Raw genomic sequence first — 17,066 nt, forward strand, 5'->3', positions numbered from 1 at the left:
CTCAGGAGTGATACCAAGGATGAAGTAATACAGTCATATTTCCATATACAAGTAGTCAAAAGGTGTCGCACCTTATTACTAAAGTACTATGGATTAGAGAAATGTCTGAAAGTTTTTTCAGACATTTCTTGATTATACTATAAATTAAAGAGGAGGGCAAAGTCTGACTGTCACCTCCTCGTGGTACCCTCTGGATGATCTAATGACAGCAGGATTTCTTTTTTTCCCCATCATGGAGACAAATTTCAGTGATTATACCTATGCTACCGTGTATAAGGCAGCCGATGCAACTCTTGATTTGAAAATGATGTCAGAGTTGAGAAATAAGCAAATCATTTCCCATTACAAGAAACATTAATATCATCCAATAATTTAAATGGTATCGTTACTCCAGCAAGTAAAGAAAAACTAAATGAACTATTACTACTAGCTGACAAACATGATGCTGATATTATCTGCATCCAGAAAACCAAACTTCGACAAACCAGCAGACTAAATATTAAAAACTATGATATCATATGACAAGATAGGCCTACTGACCAAAATGGAGGAGGGCTTCTGACACTAATCCGAAACTTGTCATATAAAGTTGTTGAGCTAGATAGTAGCAGAAGGAACTGAAATACAAGGAATCCATATACCTGGAACCAGGTAAAAAGTCATTAAACATATTTAATTGTTATCATCCTCCTGACAAACCTTGACCAAATCTTTCCAGCCTATCCTATCTCAGTGAAGAAAACTCCATTATCTTAGGAGACATGAATAGCAAATATCTGTTATGGAGTTCTGAGGAAATAAACCCAAGAGGAGAAAACCTGAGTAATTTCTTAGATGAAACAGGACTAATAACTCTCAACAGTGGAGAACCCATTTATCTGTCTCATTCTTATGGTATAAAAGATGCCCTAGATATTACTACAGAGTCTCCAGATCTTCACAACAAAGATATTTGGTCTGTTTTGGAACCAGTAGCAAGCAACCATACCCCAATATTAATCAATCTGAACCCAAAAATGAATAGACCCACCCAAAAAAGAAAATATCATTGGAACTTCCAGAAGGCAAAATGGGAAAAATGCAAGTAAAAATACAAGGATGAAGTAAAATGCTGAAAGATCACACATACCATGATGACTTAGACAAAGACTACATAACTTGGAAGAATACTATCCTAAATGCAGCAAAGAAAAGTATCCCAAAGGGATACAGGAGAAAAGTTATTTCAAACTACACAAAGGTTCACCAGGAACTTGCCAGTAAAATAACTAAACAAAATGAATTATTTAACATCTTAAAAATTGGAAGCTCTCCAGAAACCAGGATCAAGTACAACAAGATAAATGCTGAAATTAAACAAAAATATAATATATTACAAATAACTAGGTGGCAAGAATTTTGACACAACTTAAATCTCCAAACACTTCAAATACCAAACTTTGGAAACTGATTGCTAATTTACAAAGAGACCTACCAAAGGCAAGTGAGACAAACACGCTAAAAGATCCAGATGGAAATATCAAAATTGGAGACAGGGCGATCACAAATACCTTGGCCTTTCATTTTCAAAATATAAGCAAACTAGAGATGAATACTAGGAAAGACCATCAAATATCAAAAACAGGTTCGACAGCAGAAAAACGCTGCAAATTCCCCAAAATATAAAAACAAATTATTCTGGGATCCATTTACAATCTCTGAATTCAGAGAAGTCTTGGAGAGACTAGATATAAATAAATCATGTGGACTAGATAACACACAAGGAACTATGATCAAACATCTTCCTTCCCTAGTCCTAGATTAGCTACTTCGCCTATACAACAATAGCCTAAAACAAGGAAAAGCTCCAAAAGACTGTAAGACAAGTAAAGGGGATAAAAATCTCTTATTGTTTTTTCAGCCAGTATGCAAAACTAAGATCGAAAACTACGATCTAAATGTTTCATGCCGACGAACTGTCAGCGGATCCAAGCGTAAGTGACCACTTGGTAGTGCCACACCAAGGCAACTCGATGCAAAGGTGGAGCAAGATCCCTCACTATCCTTGATATTTTCTCATAATGTAAAAACACACAGCTCCTAGGAGTTGTAGAACTGCTTTACATTATGAGGAGAGGTCACTACCCAGACCGGTTTCAATCTTTTTTGAGGTCTCATCAGTGAGTAGCTAGACTTAGATAATATCAAAGATTAAGTGAAAAGAACTTACATACCTTCACTATACGAATGCCAGAAAGGTGTGCCACTATATTATGTTATAACATATTATAACTAAGATGAAAAGCCAAACGGCTATTTTTTCTGGCGAGGTTGATAAGTAAAGGGGATAAAAATCCCTTATTGTTTTTTCAGCCAGTATGCGAAACTAAGATCGAAAACTACGATCTACACGTTTCATGCAGACGAACTGTCGGCAGATCCAAGCGTAAGTGGTCACTTATGCTTGGATCATTGGCATGAAACGTTTAGATCGTAGTTTTCGATCTTAGTTTCGCATACTGGCTGAAAAAACAATAAGGGGTTTTTATCCCCTTTACTCATCAACCTCGCCAGAAAAAATAGCCGTTTGGCTTTTCATCTTAGTTAGACTGTAAGACAGTCACAATCATACCAATCTTAAAGCTTAACAAATCTCAAGACCAACCAGGAAGTTATAGACCAATTTCACTGACTTCAATTCCAGTCAAACTGATGGGAAAAAATTATACTCCAATGTTTGAATTACTATCTAAACAAAAATAGTATACTACCACATTTTCAGGCTGCCTTTAGAAGAAATCACTCAACAACTGATCAACTTTTCTGCTTAACCCAGACAATTCAAGATAACTTCCAGACCAAACCTACCAAATCCACCATTGCAGCTTTTATAGATTTTAGAAATGCCTTTGACAAGGTGTGGAGGGAGAAACTCTTTTCCAAACTTTGTCATATTGGAATAGAAGGTAAAGTTCTAAACTGGATTAATGACTTTCTAAGAAATAGAACAATTTGAGTTAGATTAAATAATACCTTTTCCAAGAAAGTGAAAATAAGACAGGGACTCCCTCAAGGCAGCATTTTAAGATCACTCCTTTTTTCCATCTACTTAAATGACTTAGATAAAAATATAAATAAAGAAACAAAGATAGCTATGTATGCTGATGATTTGGTCCTATTCTCAGCTCACAACAACCTAGAAATAGCAGAAGGTCACTTCAACAAAGCCATTGAAAGTTTATCTACATACTGTTAAAACCAAAAAATCAAAATTAACCCTACTAAATAAGAAATGTGTGTATTTACCATTAATAACCACCTAAAAGAAAGTGAAGACCAAACATTAAGCTAAACAGTCAACTAATTACATTTAATGAAAACCCCAAATACCTTGGAGTTACTCTGGATCCATCACTAAGCTTCAAAAACATATCAACAATGTTGCAGTCAGAGAAAAAAGAAGACTAAATATCATGAAGAGTATCTCAGGTAAAGGGTGGGGAGCTGATGCTAAAACCTTAAAAATCACATACACCTCTATTATCTGACCCATAATGGAATATGCTTCGCCTATCTGGATGCAAACATCACAAACCAGTTTAGACAAGCTTATAAAAATTCAAAAAAATGTACCTAGAATCATATGTGGACTAAGGAATACAATTCCTGGAAAAATAGCAGAATTTGAATCCAACCTTGTTCCTTTAAAACTTAGATTGCAAGAAAATCTTACTAAATTTGTAGAAAAAAGAGCCAACCTTGCACATCATAGAACAAGTGAACTTTTTAAAAATTGGCAACCAACAAACAGAATAAAGAAAAAATCAACAATGCATGAAATCATGGAAAATAAAATTCCCTTGGACTGTCCAAATAAAATAGCCAACTACCAGCATTTCCTCCAAATCAAGACAGGAAAAATATAGTTATCAATTCTGAAATAGGGAAACATGAGGAAAAAAAGCCTAGAAAACTTGAGATCATTAGCTCTTTCAAAAATAATGGAATATGGACCTGACTCAATAAAAATCTACACAGATGGCTCCAAAAATCCAAACTGCAATTCTGGGAGTGGCATATGCATCTATGACTTTCAAAATATTGAACTAAAAACAACTAACAGTATTGGATGCAACTCATACCATGCAGAATTAAGCCATTAACACAGCACTGCAACATTTGGATAAACAAAACCCAAAGGAATTTATATTTTTCACAGATTCCTTAGCAGCCTTCCAAGCTATTAAGAACTGCTACACTAGCCATCAAGAAATACTTACAGACATAGCAAAAAACATAAACAAACTACATAAGGATTCTGACATAATTTTCCAACGGATCCAATCCCATGCGGGATTAAAGGGAAATGAAACTGCAGATGAAGCAGCAAAAATGGCTGTAACATCAAGTGACACCACAGATTTTGATCTTTTTAAAACCACTCAAAAAGAAAACATAAAAAGAACGATTCTCCCGGACAAGACTCACCACTGGTATTCAGCAGAAAAACCAGTAGCTACTATCAACTCCAAGTTTAACCACTACTATGATCTCTCGCCACAAGACCAATCAAGTTTAGCAACGGTATAAAAGTCTTCCCCATCTGCAAAATCTGTAACATCGAGGAAGCATTGCCAATGCATTTACTAAACTGTATGAATATTTCCAAATATGAACTTTATAACAACCCAGAAAAGGTGCTGTATAAAATACATGAATTTGACCTCTATGATCTGGTGCAATAATACCATAGAATAATAATAAGAAGAAGAATAAAATAAAATAAATAAATTAATTAAAAGATGCCAAGAAATTATATTCTTGTTGGAAGTTTTTTCACTTGGTTATACTATAAATTAAAGAAGCCAAGAAAGAGAAAAAAAAAAAAAAAAAAAAAACTTCCAACATCTGTCTGTAATCCAGAGTATTTTAGTAATAAGATGTGACACCTTTTGGCTACTCATATATGGAAATATGACTTCTGCATTACTTCAACCTTGGTATCACCTCTGGGTCTGGCTCCAACTGATGAGACCTCAATAAAGGTCAAAACCAGTTTGGGTAGTGACCATTCCCTGGTGTTGCACCACCTGAAAATATCTTCAGGACTGAGGTAAGGTGGTGCAACACTAGGAAACTCTGAGCAAAGGTGGACCAAGCTCTCATCACTCCTTATTTCAGTATCTCCCATAATGCAAAGCACATCTCCTTGTGGACATGTATACTGCTATGCATTATGGGAAGGGCCACTACCCAGACCGGTTTCAACCTTTATTGAGGTGTATTTAAGTAAAGACCTCTGTAAAAATTAGATGATCCCGAAAGATCGCCCAACTCAGCTTTGTTCCACTCAGTGACAGGCTCACCCTGTCACCAAGAAGAACTTCTCAGCGTTGACTCTACCCAGTGGCAGACTCATCCCACCACCAGACAGAGCCATAATCTCAGTGGTGACTCTACTCAGAGACCGGCAAATTAAACATTGGAACAACTCTCTTGAATTTTCCATATTTTAAATTCTTATGGTTCTTTTAATGTATTTTTATTGTACCAATAACTCTATATTTAGGTAGTAAAACTTATTGGTTATAGTTTATTAGGTTCATCATCAATTTCCTAAGGCTACTAAGACAATAATACATAATTAAGTTTACATATTATTAATCTCCTATCAACAATTTTCCTCCAATTTAGTCTACTACTTATCAGCACTTCAATATTGTCATATTTAACATTCTGTGCTTCTGACCGAACAACCTAAACCTTGGTCTTCCTCTGGATCTCTTCTCATATTCCAGTTTTGCCTTCCTCACCATACTAGTCACTCTCCTGGCCTGAGTCTTATATTCTTCATACATCTGCTTTCCACCCCTCTCCTTATATCTCTTCCATAATCTGTTTTTCAACCACAGTTCCTGTTTGATATTGTTTGTCATCCACTTTACACCAAATTGTGTTCTCTTCTTCACTCGTGGCATGCAGTTTACTATTGCTGCTAACAAATATTCTTTCACAATTTCCCAAGCACTAATGATATCTCACCCTTCCAATTCCTTCCTCCATGGAACTGTCCCAAGTTGATATCTAAGACTATTATAATCACCCACCATATAATTCCACATATGTTCCCTTTTCTTTGATACTCCTACATGTCTATTCATCTTCCAAGCCAAAACCACATGGACTAAATATCCTATCATTCTCTCCAACTGGGGGGGGGGGGGTATGTTATCTCAGTTATTATCAGCTCTTCTGATACTATGACCAAATCCAAAACTCCTGAACCTCTTGTTCCCTTTATTACATGTTGCCTAAGACATTTGTCCCTCAAGAATTCTAGAAATTCCATTCCCTTATTACTACATGCATTTTCCTCTTCCCAGCTTATACTGCTGTAGTTAAAATCTCCCATAACAATCATTCTTCTTGCACTTGCCAAGCTCAACTGCCTAAAATCTGCTCTCCACCTTCTGTGCTCCTTGGCTTGTAGCAATACCCACTAAATATCCTACAATAAACAACAGAATAAGCAAAGCTGGTATCCTGTCTTGCCCACCTCTACTTCACACCATATGCTTTCTAAACCATTAATGTCACTACCTTCCAAAGCCTCCACTCTTAGAGGACATAGGTCATCACTTATCATAAGCAGTACTCCACCAACACGTTTTCCCTTCCTATTCTGCCGAAAAATGCTGTACCTTGCTACTTCTATTCCTGTTATTATATCATCGTCCGTCAACCACTGTCTTGTCTTGTATATAGCTGGTTTAATGTTTTTGCCAATTTCTCTTCCATTCCATTCCATATAAATTTATTCAGCTGGGTTCCCACCATACCAGATTTGCTTATTCTGTTGTCTATTTCCAAATTGAATTTGCCATCTTCAACTAGTGATATGCAGCTGTTTGCAGATTATGAAAAATTAGGGAGCACAATGGAGAGTCAAGCAGATGTTTGCTTCAATAAATTGCATGAATGAGCAGGTAAGCGGAACTATCAGTTCAATATTGCAAAGTGTAAGATTTCGAAATCTGGTAATCAACAATGGGATGGAAAGTATACACTAGGTGAGGAAACTTTAAAGGTAGAGGAGATGTGAGATCTAAGTGTAGTGGTGGACAAGGACAAAATCCATATGAGACCTTGAGCAGGCCTCATATGAATTATTGTGCACAGATCTGGTCACCAGGTTTTCATGGTGATGAGGATATGTTAGAAAGGATCCAGAGAAGATTCACAAAGGTGGTCAGTGGTCTTTGGAATGTGGAGTATGAGGAGAGATTGAGAGAATGTAAATTGCAAAGCCTCATGAATAGGATGAAGGGGAGGGGGGAATATGATCGAGACATATAAGCTAGTCAGGGGTTGTTATCAGGTTGACATGGAAGAAATTTTTCATAGAATGGAAGATGAAGATAGAACAAGAGGCCATTGCTGGAAACTGTATAAGGAGGGTGTGAGCAGAGGAGTAAGGAGCAGGTTCTTTGCATGGAGAATAGTTGGTGAGTGGAATGCATTGCCTGAGTGTGTTGTGAATGTGGGCACACCAAATCAATTTAAGGCATGGTTGGATAAGCATTGTGTGCAATAGTGTGTACCTCCCACGATGAGTCTCTGACTCCATGGAGTTCAGATATTAATAATAATAATAATGTCTTCCTCAACATTGCACCAATTATCTGAGATGTCTTCCTAATTTGCAATATGTCCTTTGAACTTCAGATCTCTATTCACAATCACCCCAAGATTTTTTGCTTCTTCCACTTCTTCCAATATAACTCCAGCAAGTGAGTATGAAGCATACCATCTGTGGATCCCAAATTTTAAAATCTTACATTTAGTTGTATTCAAGTGACAGCCTTTGCCCATCCTTATAGCTTATTCAAATACTCTTGAATAACCAAAACACTAACACTATTACTAATAACTCTCCCAAGCTTTACATCTGCAAACAACTTAAAATCTCCCTGTAGTTCTGACATAAAGATTGAACAGTAATGGTCCTAGTACTGAATCCTGTCAAACTAAACTTATAACCTTCCTACACCCCCATACACAACTCTGATATATATATTAGAGAGCCAATCACCAATCCACTCACCTGATATCCAAACCCATATGTTGCAACATAAAAATCCTCAACATAATATATCATCTCCATTTACCTCATATAATTGTAGTGTTTCAAAAAACTTTTCTCTGGGCACTTTGTCGTATGCCTTTCCCAGATAGAGATCCTTGTCATATTCCCATGAATTTTAAACAACTTGTCATAAAGTGAAAATGTGATCTGGACAACCTCTATTTAGCCTGAACCCAACGTGTTCTTCTCTAAGTTCCTCTTCCATAAATTTTCTCAGCCTGTTTTCAAATATTCTAACATAAATCTTACCTGTAACACTTACTAGAGATACATCAAAACTATGACATCTCTACTCCAATTATGTGGCATATAGCTTTCTGATCAGGCTTCCTGAATTATGATATGTAATCACTACAAACTTTTAGACCTCCATATTTAAGCATTTCTGGTTGAGTATCATCTACTTCAGCTGAATTTACACATTTGAAGTTTTTGATGGATTTTTCTACCTCAAGTATTGATTTGCATTCCTCTGAAAATTTTCTACTACTTTCTGTCATTGCTTTTTTCGTTTAACAGTCTTTCAAAGTAATTACTCCAAATATCTAGGATATCTTCAGTTTTCATGTCACCTTTATCATTTTTATAGTATTGTTTCCTCAATTTCTTAGCTTTTTCAACAGCCTACAGAATAATTTTCAACCTTCCTGATATTTATTTACTATATTCTTACTGAAATCTTCTCATAACTTTTGTTTTGCAATTTTACACAAAGCTTAGCTCTTACGTTTTTTTTTTTTTTTGTATTCTTTTAGGCCATCTTCCAACTTATTTGCTAGGAACTTTCTTCTTGTCCAGTCTTTAACATCTTATGTCCACCATAGTGTTCTTATTTTTTTATCCTTGCAGACAACTTTGTCACATACCTCCCTAGTTGAATCAATCAATGTTTTCTTCAGTTTTCAAAATAAGACTCCAACATTTAATTCTAGTATTCAGACTGTTTCATTTTTAATTCAAGAATGTTAGTTTAGTTTAGTTAAGTGTACAGTTTACCTGTAAAAGCTGCTCAACTTCAATTTTTTTTCAAAACTTGCTTACCAAGTAAGGCAAAAACTTGACTTACTTGTCTATTTGCTTACTTGGGAAATGGATTAAAACCAGGTTTAAAATAGCTTGGTATCTTTAACATATATTTTACCCAAGGTAAAAAACTTTCTACATCTATCTCTCATCCTGAGATTTTTATTTAATAAGGTCAAAGCACCTTATGGTCACTTGTTTTGGAAAATACTTATAAGCTCTGTATTACTAAACCTTGGTATTTCTAAGCCTGGCTCCCGCTGATGAGACCTCAATAAAGGTCGAAACTGGTCTGGGTAGTGGCCCCTTGCCTTTAATGCATAGCATCATACATCTCCTCAAGGAGATGTGCTTTGCATTAAGGGTAAATATTAAGAATAGTGATCAGAGCTTATTCCACCTTTACCACGAGTTGCCTAAGACTTGCACTACTTTGCGGGTCACCCATACTTGCACTACTAGCAGGCGCAAACTCAACTTACTTGTCTATTTGCTTGCTTGGGAAATGGATTAAAACCAGGTTTAAAATAGCTTGGTATCTTTAACATATATATATATATATATATATATATGTAGAAATATATTGTGCCCTTGTTCATTTTGTTTAATTTGAGTGTTGGGTCTGGGTTAGTCCCAAGGGGGTGGAAAGAGGGGAAAATAGTTCCACTGCATAAAGGAAGTTCCAAGACTGCTGTTATAAATTACCAGCCGATCAGCATATCAGGAATCATTGTCAAGATCTTGGAGATAAAAGTCAAGAGAAAAATGCAGGATTGGATAGATGAAAATGGGATACTGTATGGGGGACAGCATGGTTTTGTGAAGGATAGATCATGCCTCAGTAACTTGCTCACATTTTATAACACAGTGACGACTGAACTGGATAAAGGTAATGGGTTTACAGTGATTCTACTGGACCTTGCTAAGGTCTTTGACAGGATACCACATGGAATTCTAATCAGTAAACTGCAGCATATGGGGATGGATATAGGGTTGGTGAGATGGATAGGAGGGTGGTTGATGGAGAGATATCAGAGAGTGGTTTATTCAGGAGTAGAGTCCACTAGACGGCCTGTGACTAGTGGTGTGCCGCAGGGTTCTGTTCTTGGACCACTACCGTTCAATTTGTTCATTAACTATATAGAAAAGGATCTGAGAGGAACTGTTCATTTGTTTTCTAATGATGCAAAGTTGGGTAGAGCAATAGTGAGTGCACAGGATGTCAAAATTTTGCAGGATGATTTGGATAGTTTGGAGGACTGGGCTAAGGAGAATGGATGTCAATTTAATGTGGCAAAATGTAAGGTTATGCATTTTGGGGTGAAAAGATTAGCAGCAGTATATCACATTGGTGGAACTGTACTCCAGGAGATTGACGAGGACAGGGATTTGGCAGTGTTGGCAGATAGGGAGTTGAGGTTTAGGGGGCACATCGCAAAAGTGGCTAAATCAGCTTATCAAATCATTTGGTTGCTGAAAAATACTTTAACAAGCAGAGACAAACAGGTTATTGTTCCTCTGTATCGAGCCTTGATAAGACCCCACCCAGACTACTGTGCCCAGATATGGGCACCAGGGTTTCTTCTGGATGGGGAGGAAGTGGAGAGGATCCAGAGACGAGTGACCAAGATGATAGCAGGTCTATGCAATGAACCTCATTAGAACAGGTTGAAGATTTGTGGGTTGCAAAAATTGGTTGATAGGCAGAAAAGGGATGATATGATTGAGACATTCAAATTACTGAAGGGTTTCTATAAGATTAATTCAGAAGATATTTTTGAGAATAGGACTGGTGGTGGGAGGACTAGGGGCCATATGTGGAAGCTGGGCAAGAATGTAGTTAGCAAGGGTGTTAGAGCTAGGTTTTTACTTGGAGAGTGGTGAATGAGTGGAATAAGCTGCCAGAGTCTGTTGTGGGAGTCATGACTGTAAATGAGTTCAAGGCGAAGTATGATAGATACTGTGTGAATGTCAAATAGTTGTTCTTGACATGATGTTAGGGCCTCCCTCAATGAGTCTATGGACTCCTTGGAGTTGCCCGTAATAATAATAATAATATATGTACCATTAAGAGGGAGTATTATATGATATCACGATAGTCCAAAACAATAGTTTGAATAATCATGATTTGATGAGTGTAGCACCATTTTAAAGAAAATAATTTACTCCGTTATGCTGTATGCTATACAAGTGCCTCTGCAGCGCAATGGGAAGAACGACGGTACATTGCGCCCTTCGATTGGAAAAGGCCTGAGTTCGATTCCCGTCATGATGGGAGGAATCTTTATATGGACTTTTTCAATTGAAGGTGAGTTAGCTGATCTCATACGGAGGTAGCAGAGTTGTTTCTCTAAGAAACAACTCTGCTACCTCCTAACTCTCCTACTTTGCTAAAACTCTGTATGCAGGATGAAAAACCAGAGTTTTTCATCCTGCATACAGACAAATCAGTCCTTCAGAACACACGCAATTTACGGACAAAAAATACTTGTGGTGGTGGTGGTGGGCGGTAGATGGTGCTGATGTACTTGATTGGTAGTAGAGGTTCAGTAGTGGTGAAGATGGTTAGTTGTATAATAAGTGTCCTGCTGCGATGAGTCTTCGGACTCCTTGGAGGTGTCACGAATAATAATAATAATAATATTTCAACTACTATACTGTAATGATCCTCTGGTGGTATTGCAGCATGAACTAGCAAGTTACAAAAATTAAACAATTATGGCTGAATAAGCATACACCTAGCCTAACTTCTAAGAAGAAAAACTAAAAATAAAATAAAATAAATAATTATATCAAAATTCCAGGATATAGAAAATGGAAAAAACAAATGCTTGAAACCGAAGTAAAACCAATATAGTAGTGGTCTACAGTCAGGAAGCTGGAGTCCTAGTTGGTAGATTTAAAATATTATTACAATATTATAAATTGCACAGTATTAGATAATCAGATGCCATTACATAATAAGAGTAACTAAGGAAATGCTAGGACTAAAATGGAATGTTGATCATGAAGAGAAGGTGAGGAAATGTGAATTGCAAAGTTTAATAAACAGATAGAAAAGATGATGTGATGTGATAGAATTTAAGTTAGTTAGGCAGCTTCACTAAATTAATACAGAGAAGCTTATGCAGAGAATGAAGGATGAGAGGAAGAGAACAAGCCATCCTTAGAAGTTCTATAAGAATGTAGTGATCATTGTAAGTTGCAGGTTTTTAGATGGTGAGCAGAAAGATGAGAGTGGCAGGGGGGGGGGTAAATTTTTTATTTGGCAAGTAAAGGTTTTTTAATTTGTTGAGTCCTACCTTTGACTATATGTTACTGCTGATAGATATCTCTTCATGCTGGTTTAAGACAAGGGAATATAGAGGATCTGAAATGGAAAGTGATCACCATTTAGTTTTTCAGTAGAAGAAAATTCTACATTTTAAAAAGCAGGAAAACGACCACAAAAGAGACCCAGTAGAAGATGAAGATCTAGGTGGATTGATTTAGTTAAAAGTTCCTTAGAAGAATGAAATGTTAGATACAACAATACTAGAGTTCTGACAAGTACTAGACTAATTTGGAGGAAAATTGTTGACAGGAGATCAGCAATAATGTAGACTTAATTAACCATGTAGTACTGTCATAGTAATCTGTGACAGTACACTTCTTGTGTTTATACACAGGGACGGCGGAAGCAGGCATGCAGAGCATGCGGGCGCCGCTACAAAGGGGGATCAGCAATAATGTAGACTTAATTAACCATGTAGTACTGTCATAGTAATCTGTGACAGTACACCTCTTGTGTTTATACACAGGGACGGCGGAAGCAGGCATGCAGAGCATGCGGTGCATGCGGGCGCCGCTACAAAGGGGGACGGCGCCGCCGGGACACGGTTCGTAAGTTCATTTTTAAGAAACAAAATTTTTATCATAAAAACAAAAAATTCTTAGAATGATCAATATTAAAATAAATAAGGCCGGATACACCGAATAATAAAAAAAAATTGTATATTGCTGCCTCTTTGATCAGCCAGCTGTTTATAATTTTGCAGCAAGAGCAGGCTAAATGTTTGCTTGCAGAATGTTGTGTCTACTGCAGTCTATCTAAAGTGCAACGGTGAACGGTTTTTATGCACAGAAATGAATTTTCGTACAAAACATTTGTTGCTAGTTAACCAGTCATAGGGTATACACATCTCAGTAGGCTACTGACAGTAGCACAGTGCGGACTATTATTTCGTCTCTGTGTTGTGTTGTGTAATAATTTCTTGTGGGTATAAAATAGAAATGGAATCAAAAATTAAAAAAAAAAGTTATCCGGTGCACAAAATCAATGCTGCGAAAGAAGTAGCTATTAAGAAAGAATCTGGGGCTCTTAATAAATTTGTTAAAATATTAAAATATTCTGATGCAGATTGTAACCAACTCGATACATCAGAAATCAGAGTTGAAGAACCGTGCACATCATCCAGTTTGCATGAAACTACTATTGCAACTATTGAACAAGATGCATGATTTAAGTAAAAAATAGTTAGGAGAAGATTTAGTTGTAGTTGACGACGAAACTAACACATTGTTAGTCTCTGTAAATTTAGAAGATCCAGGTGAATGGGGAAATATTGATGAAAAATTATGAGTGTTTTAATTGAAATGGGGCCTGTTCAAAAGAAAAATATAATATATCCCTTTTACTGTTTTTTGCTTTTGTTATAATTAAATGTTAAATGTAAGTACAACTTTGCATAGACATGAGACTAGTTTAACTCACATGAAAAATTTCTTAAAATGGAAGGAACTTGATAAAAATTTAAAAAACAAAACTACTATTGATTGCCAGACTCAAAGCGTGTATGAAATGGAAAAGAAACATTGGACGAGTGTTTTAGAACGCTTGATTGAAATTATAAAATTCCTTGGCAGCCAAAATTTAGCTTTTCGCAGATCATCTGATAAATTATATGAAAGGAATAATGGCAATTTTTTAAAATTAGTCGAACTGTTTGTGAAGTTTGATCCTGTTATGGCAAATCATGTTAAAAGGACCCTACAACGAAACAATAGAGTACACTATTTGAATAAAGAAGACAGTCAAAATGAAATATTGGAAACTTTAAGTAATGCAATAGGGATACAATTTTATTATCAATTCGAAAATCTAAATATTATTCCATAATTTTAGACTGCACACCTGATGTAAGTAAAACAAAACAAATGACCATTATTATTCACTTTGTTTCCTGTAACAATGGAATTGTCAAGATCAGGGAAAACTTTTTAGGTTTTGCAGATATATCAGATTCCACAGGGCATGGTTTATGTGCAACAATAATGGAAGAACTGGAAAAATGGAACATTCCCATTGAAGACATGTGAGGTCAAGGGTATGACAATGGGGCAAATATGAAAGGGAAAAAATATGGGCTCCAAAATTTGCTTTTTTACAAAAATCCTCGAGCTTTTTACGTGCCATGTGCTGCTCATACTCTAAATTTAATCATTAACGATGTAGCCAAAATGAATGCAGATACAATTAGTTTATTTGCAATTATTCAAGAAATATACAATTTCTTTTCATTCTCTTACAAACGTTGGGCAATCCTTTTAAAGTTCGTAAAAAAATTAACATTGAAACAGCAATCAGAAACGCGATGGGAAAGTAAAATTAATGCAATCCCCCCCCCCCTCTATGATATCAATTAGGAGAAATTTATGATGCACTTTTTGAAATTTTAAATAATGAAAATTTTAATAAAGAAACTCAGCATGAAGCACAAACATTATGTGCTAAAATAAAGCACTACAAATTTATTTGCTCTCTTATAACTTGGCATGATTTACTTAACAGAATAAACCCTGTGAGTAAAATGCTTCAAGACAAAAATATGAACATTACACTTGCTTTAGAATCTATCAAAAATTTAAAAATATTCTTACAAGAATATTGATCAGATACAAATTTTAAAGAAGTTCTAAAAACGGCAAAAGAACTGAGTGAAGAGGTGGATGGAGAACAAGAATTTAAAACTGGTACAAAAGTTTGATGATGAAAGAAGACATGACAATTTGACTAAGAGCATCATGACGAAACGCCACAATCGCCAGAAGATAAATTTAGAGCGAATGTGTTTTATAGACTTCTAGATGTTGCAATGTGATCAATAATAGAACGTTTTGAACAACTAAAAACATATTATGATAATTTTAATTTCTTGTATAGATTACTACAAATTAATAACGAAGATTTACGAAAAAATTGTGGCAATTTAAAGATTCTCTTGAAGGACGGTGACAATAAAGACGTAAATACAATAGATGATGAGTTATGTGCTTTCTGGGATATTTTTCGGAAGGGTAATTTAAATATTCAAAACCCTTTCGATATTCTTAATTTTATTGTGTCCAATAATTTATCTTTCCCTAACTTTTCAATTGCTTTAAGAATACTATTAACCTTACCTGTTAGTGTAGTGAGCGGTGAACGTTCCTTTTCCAAGTTGAAATTATTAAAACCTACTTAAGAACAAGTATGCCAAAAAAAGCTTGTTAGTTTGTATTGAAAATGATATACGTGCAGTATTACACGTTAAGACCATTATTTCTAAATTTGTAAATATGAAATCAAAAACCCTACAATTTAAATAAAAAAATTTCAAGTATATTTATGTAATTTAATTTTATTTTCTGTTATTCTGTAAAGATGTTATTTTTTGAATACTTATATTAAATGTTCTAATTATTTCTGAATTCTTTTCTTATTTTCTCATCTATCTTGAGTTTCTTTTATTTTCCTAAAAGATAGTTCCACTTATAAAAATTATTAAAAAATTTTTACATGTTACTAAGAATTTAGTAACTTGTAAAATGCAAACATTTTTTAAACTTTAGTTCAAATAAATTTTAACTTTAATTAAAATTCATTTTAATTTTGTTAGCGATTTGGGTTGGTGAGAAGGCTATAATCCCTGTGTCATTATATTCAACAATTAAAGTGAAGTGGATTTATCAAAATTTGCTTTAACTTTTGAGAATTTTTTGAATATTCGGGTTTTTAACAAGTATCCTGCCTAGTCAACACCCTCGGTTCGTTACATTTTGCAAACCAACGTGTGGCTGTTATGTCAAAATTTATTTAAGAAATTTCAAATAATTTATATTTTTATTATCGTAAAAGAACCACACATGTCCGAATCATTACAGGGGCACTTAGACAGAAATTGCATGCAGGCGGCAAAGACCCTAGTGCTGGCTCTGGGCATACATCAAAACATTGACAATGATGATGAAATTCAACATCATATTGAAAAAAAAAAAAAAAAAGTATTATTATTATTAACATCAGACCTCCATGGAATCAAAAGACTCATCGTGGGAGTGCAATACCCTCATGCAAAAAAAAACAATGAACTGTGCCTTAAACACATTCACAGTTTCTGCACCACACTTTAGACAATGCATTCCATTCACCCACTACTCTCCGTGTAAAAAATCTTCTCCTCACTCCTTTGCTCACTTTCCCTTTTATACAGCTTCCAGAGATGGCCTCTTGTTCCTACTTGATGAAAAATCTCTTCCACATTAATCTGGTAACAACCACTCACAATCTGATACATTTCAGTCATATTGCCTCTCCTTCTTCTATTCACAAGGCTCTGCAGGTTACATTCTTTCAATCTCTCCTCATATCCTATATTCCACAGACCTGAAACTGACTTGGTGAACCTTCTCTAGACCCTCTCTAAACATAACCTCATCCTCTTGAAAACCAGGTGACCAAATCTGCATGCAGTACTCTATATGCAGTTTTATGACTTTGTATAAAATCAAGGTCTTATACAAAGTCATAACCACTTTGCTTCTATATATCAATGTCCTCATCATTGCTATAATCTGAGCTCTCATGGAATCCATCTATTAAAAAATAGATGGATTCTTT

At 35.5% G+C, this 17,066-nt stretch overlaps 1 protein-coding gene across 5 annotated transcripts in view; it reads right to left on the minus strand.

Annotated features, from left to right (window-relative positions):
• LOC150107295 (ELMO domain-containing protein 3-like) overlaps window positions 1-17,066 on the minus strand; it is a 287,770-nt gene that overhangs the window by 200,124 nt on the left and 70,580 nt on the right. For 4 of the 5 annotated variants that reach the window (XM_090391155.1, XM_090391150.1, XM_090391152.1 and 1 more), the window contains exon 5: window positions 15,590-15,643. The exons of the other annotated variant lie outside the window; for it this stretch is intronic. In XM_090391155.1, coding sequence (XP_090247281.1) covers window positions 15,590-15,643 — 54 coding nt within the window. The remainder of the gene's footprint in view (window positions 1-15,589; window positions 15,644-17,066) is intronic. 5 annotated transcript variants of the gene reach the window in all.

This window comes from Typopeltis vanoorti, chromosome 4 (assembly GCF_054136105.1).
Source record: "Typopeltis vanoorti isolate ZY-2024b chromosome 4, IOZ_Tvanoo_1.0, whole genome shotgun sequence".
In the NCBI taxonomy this organism is placed as follows: Eukaryota; Metazoa; Arthropoda; class Arachnida; order Uropygi; family Thelyphonidae; genus Typopeltis; species Typopeltis vanoorti.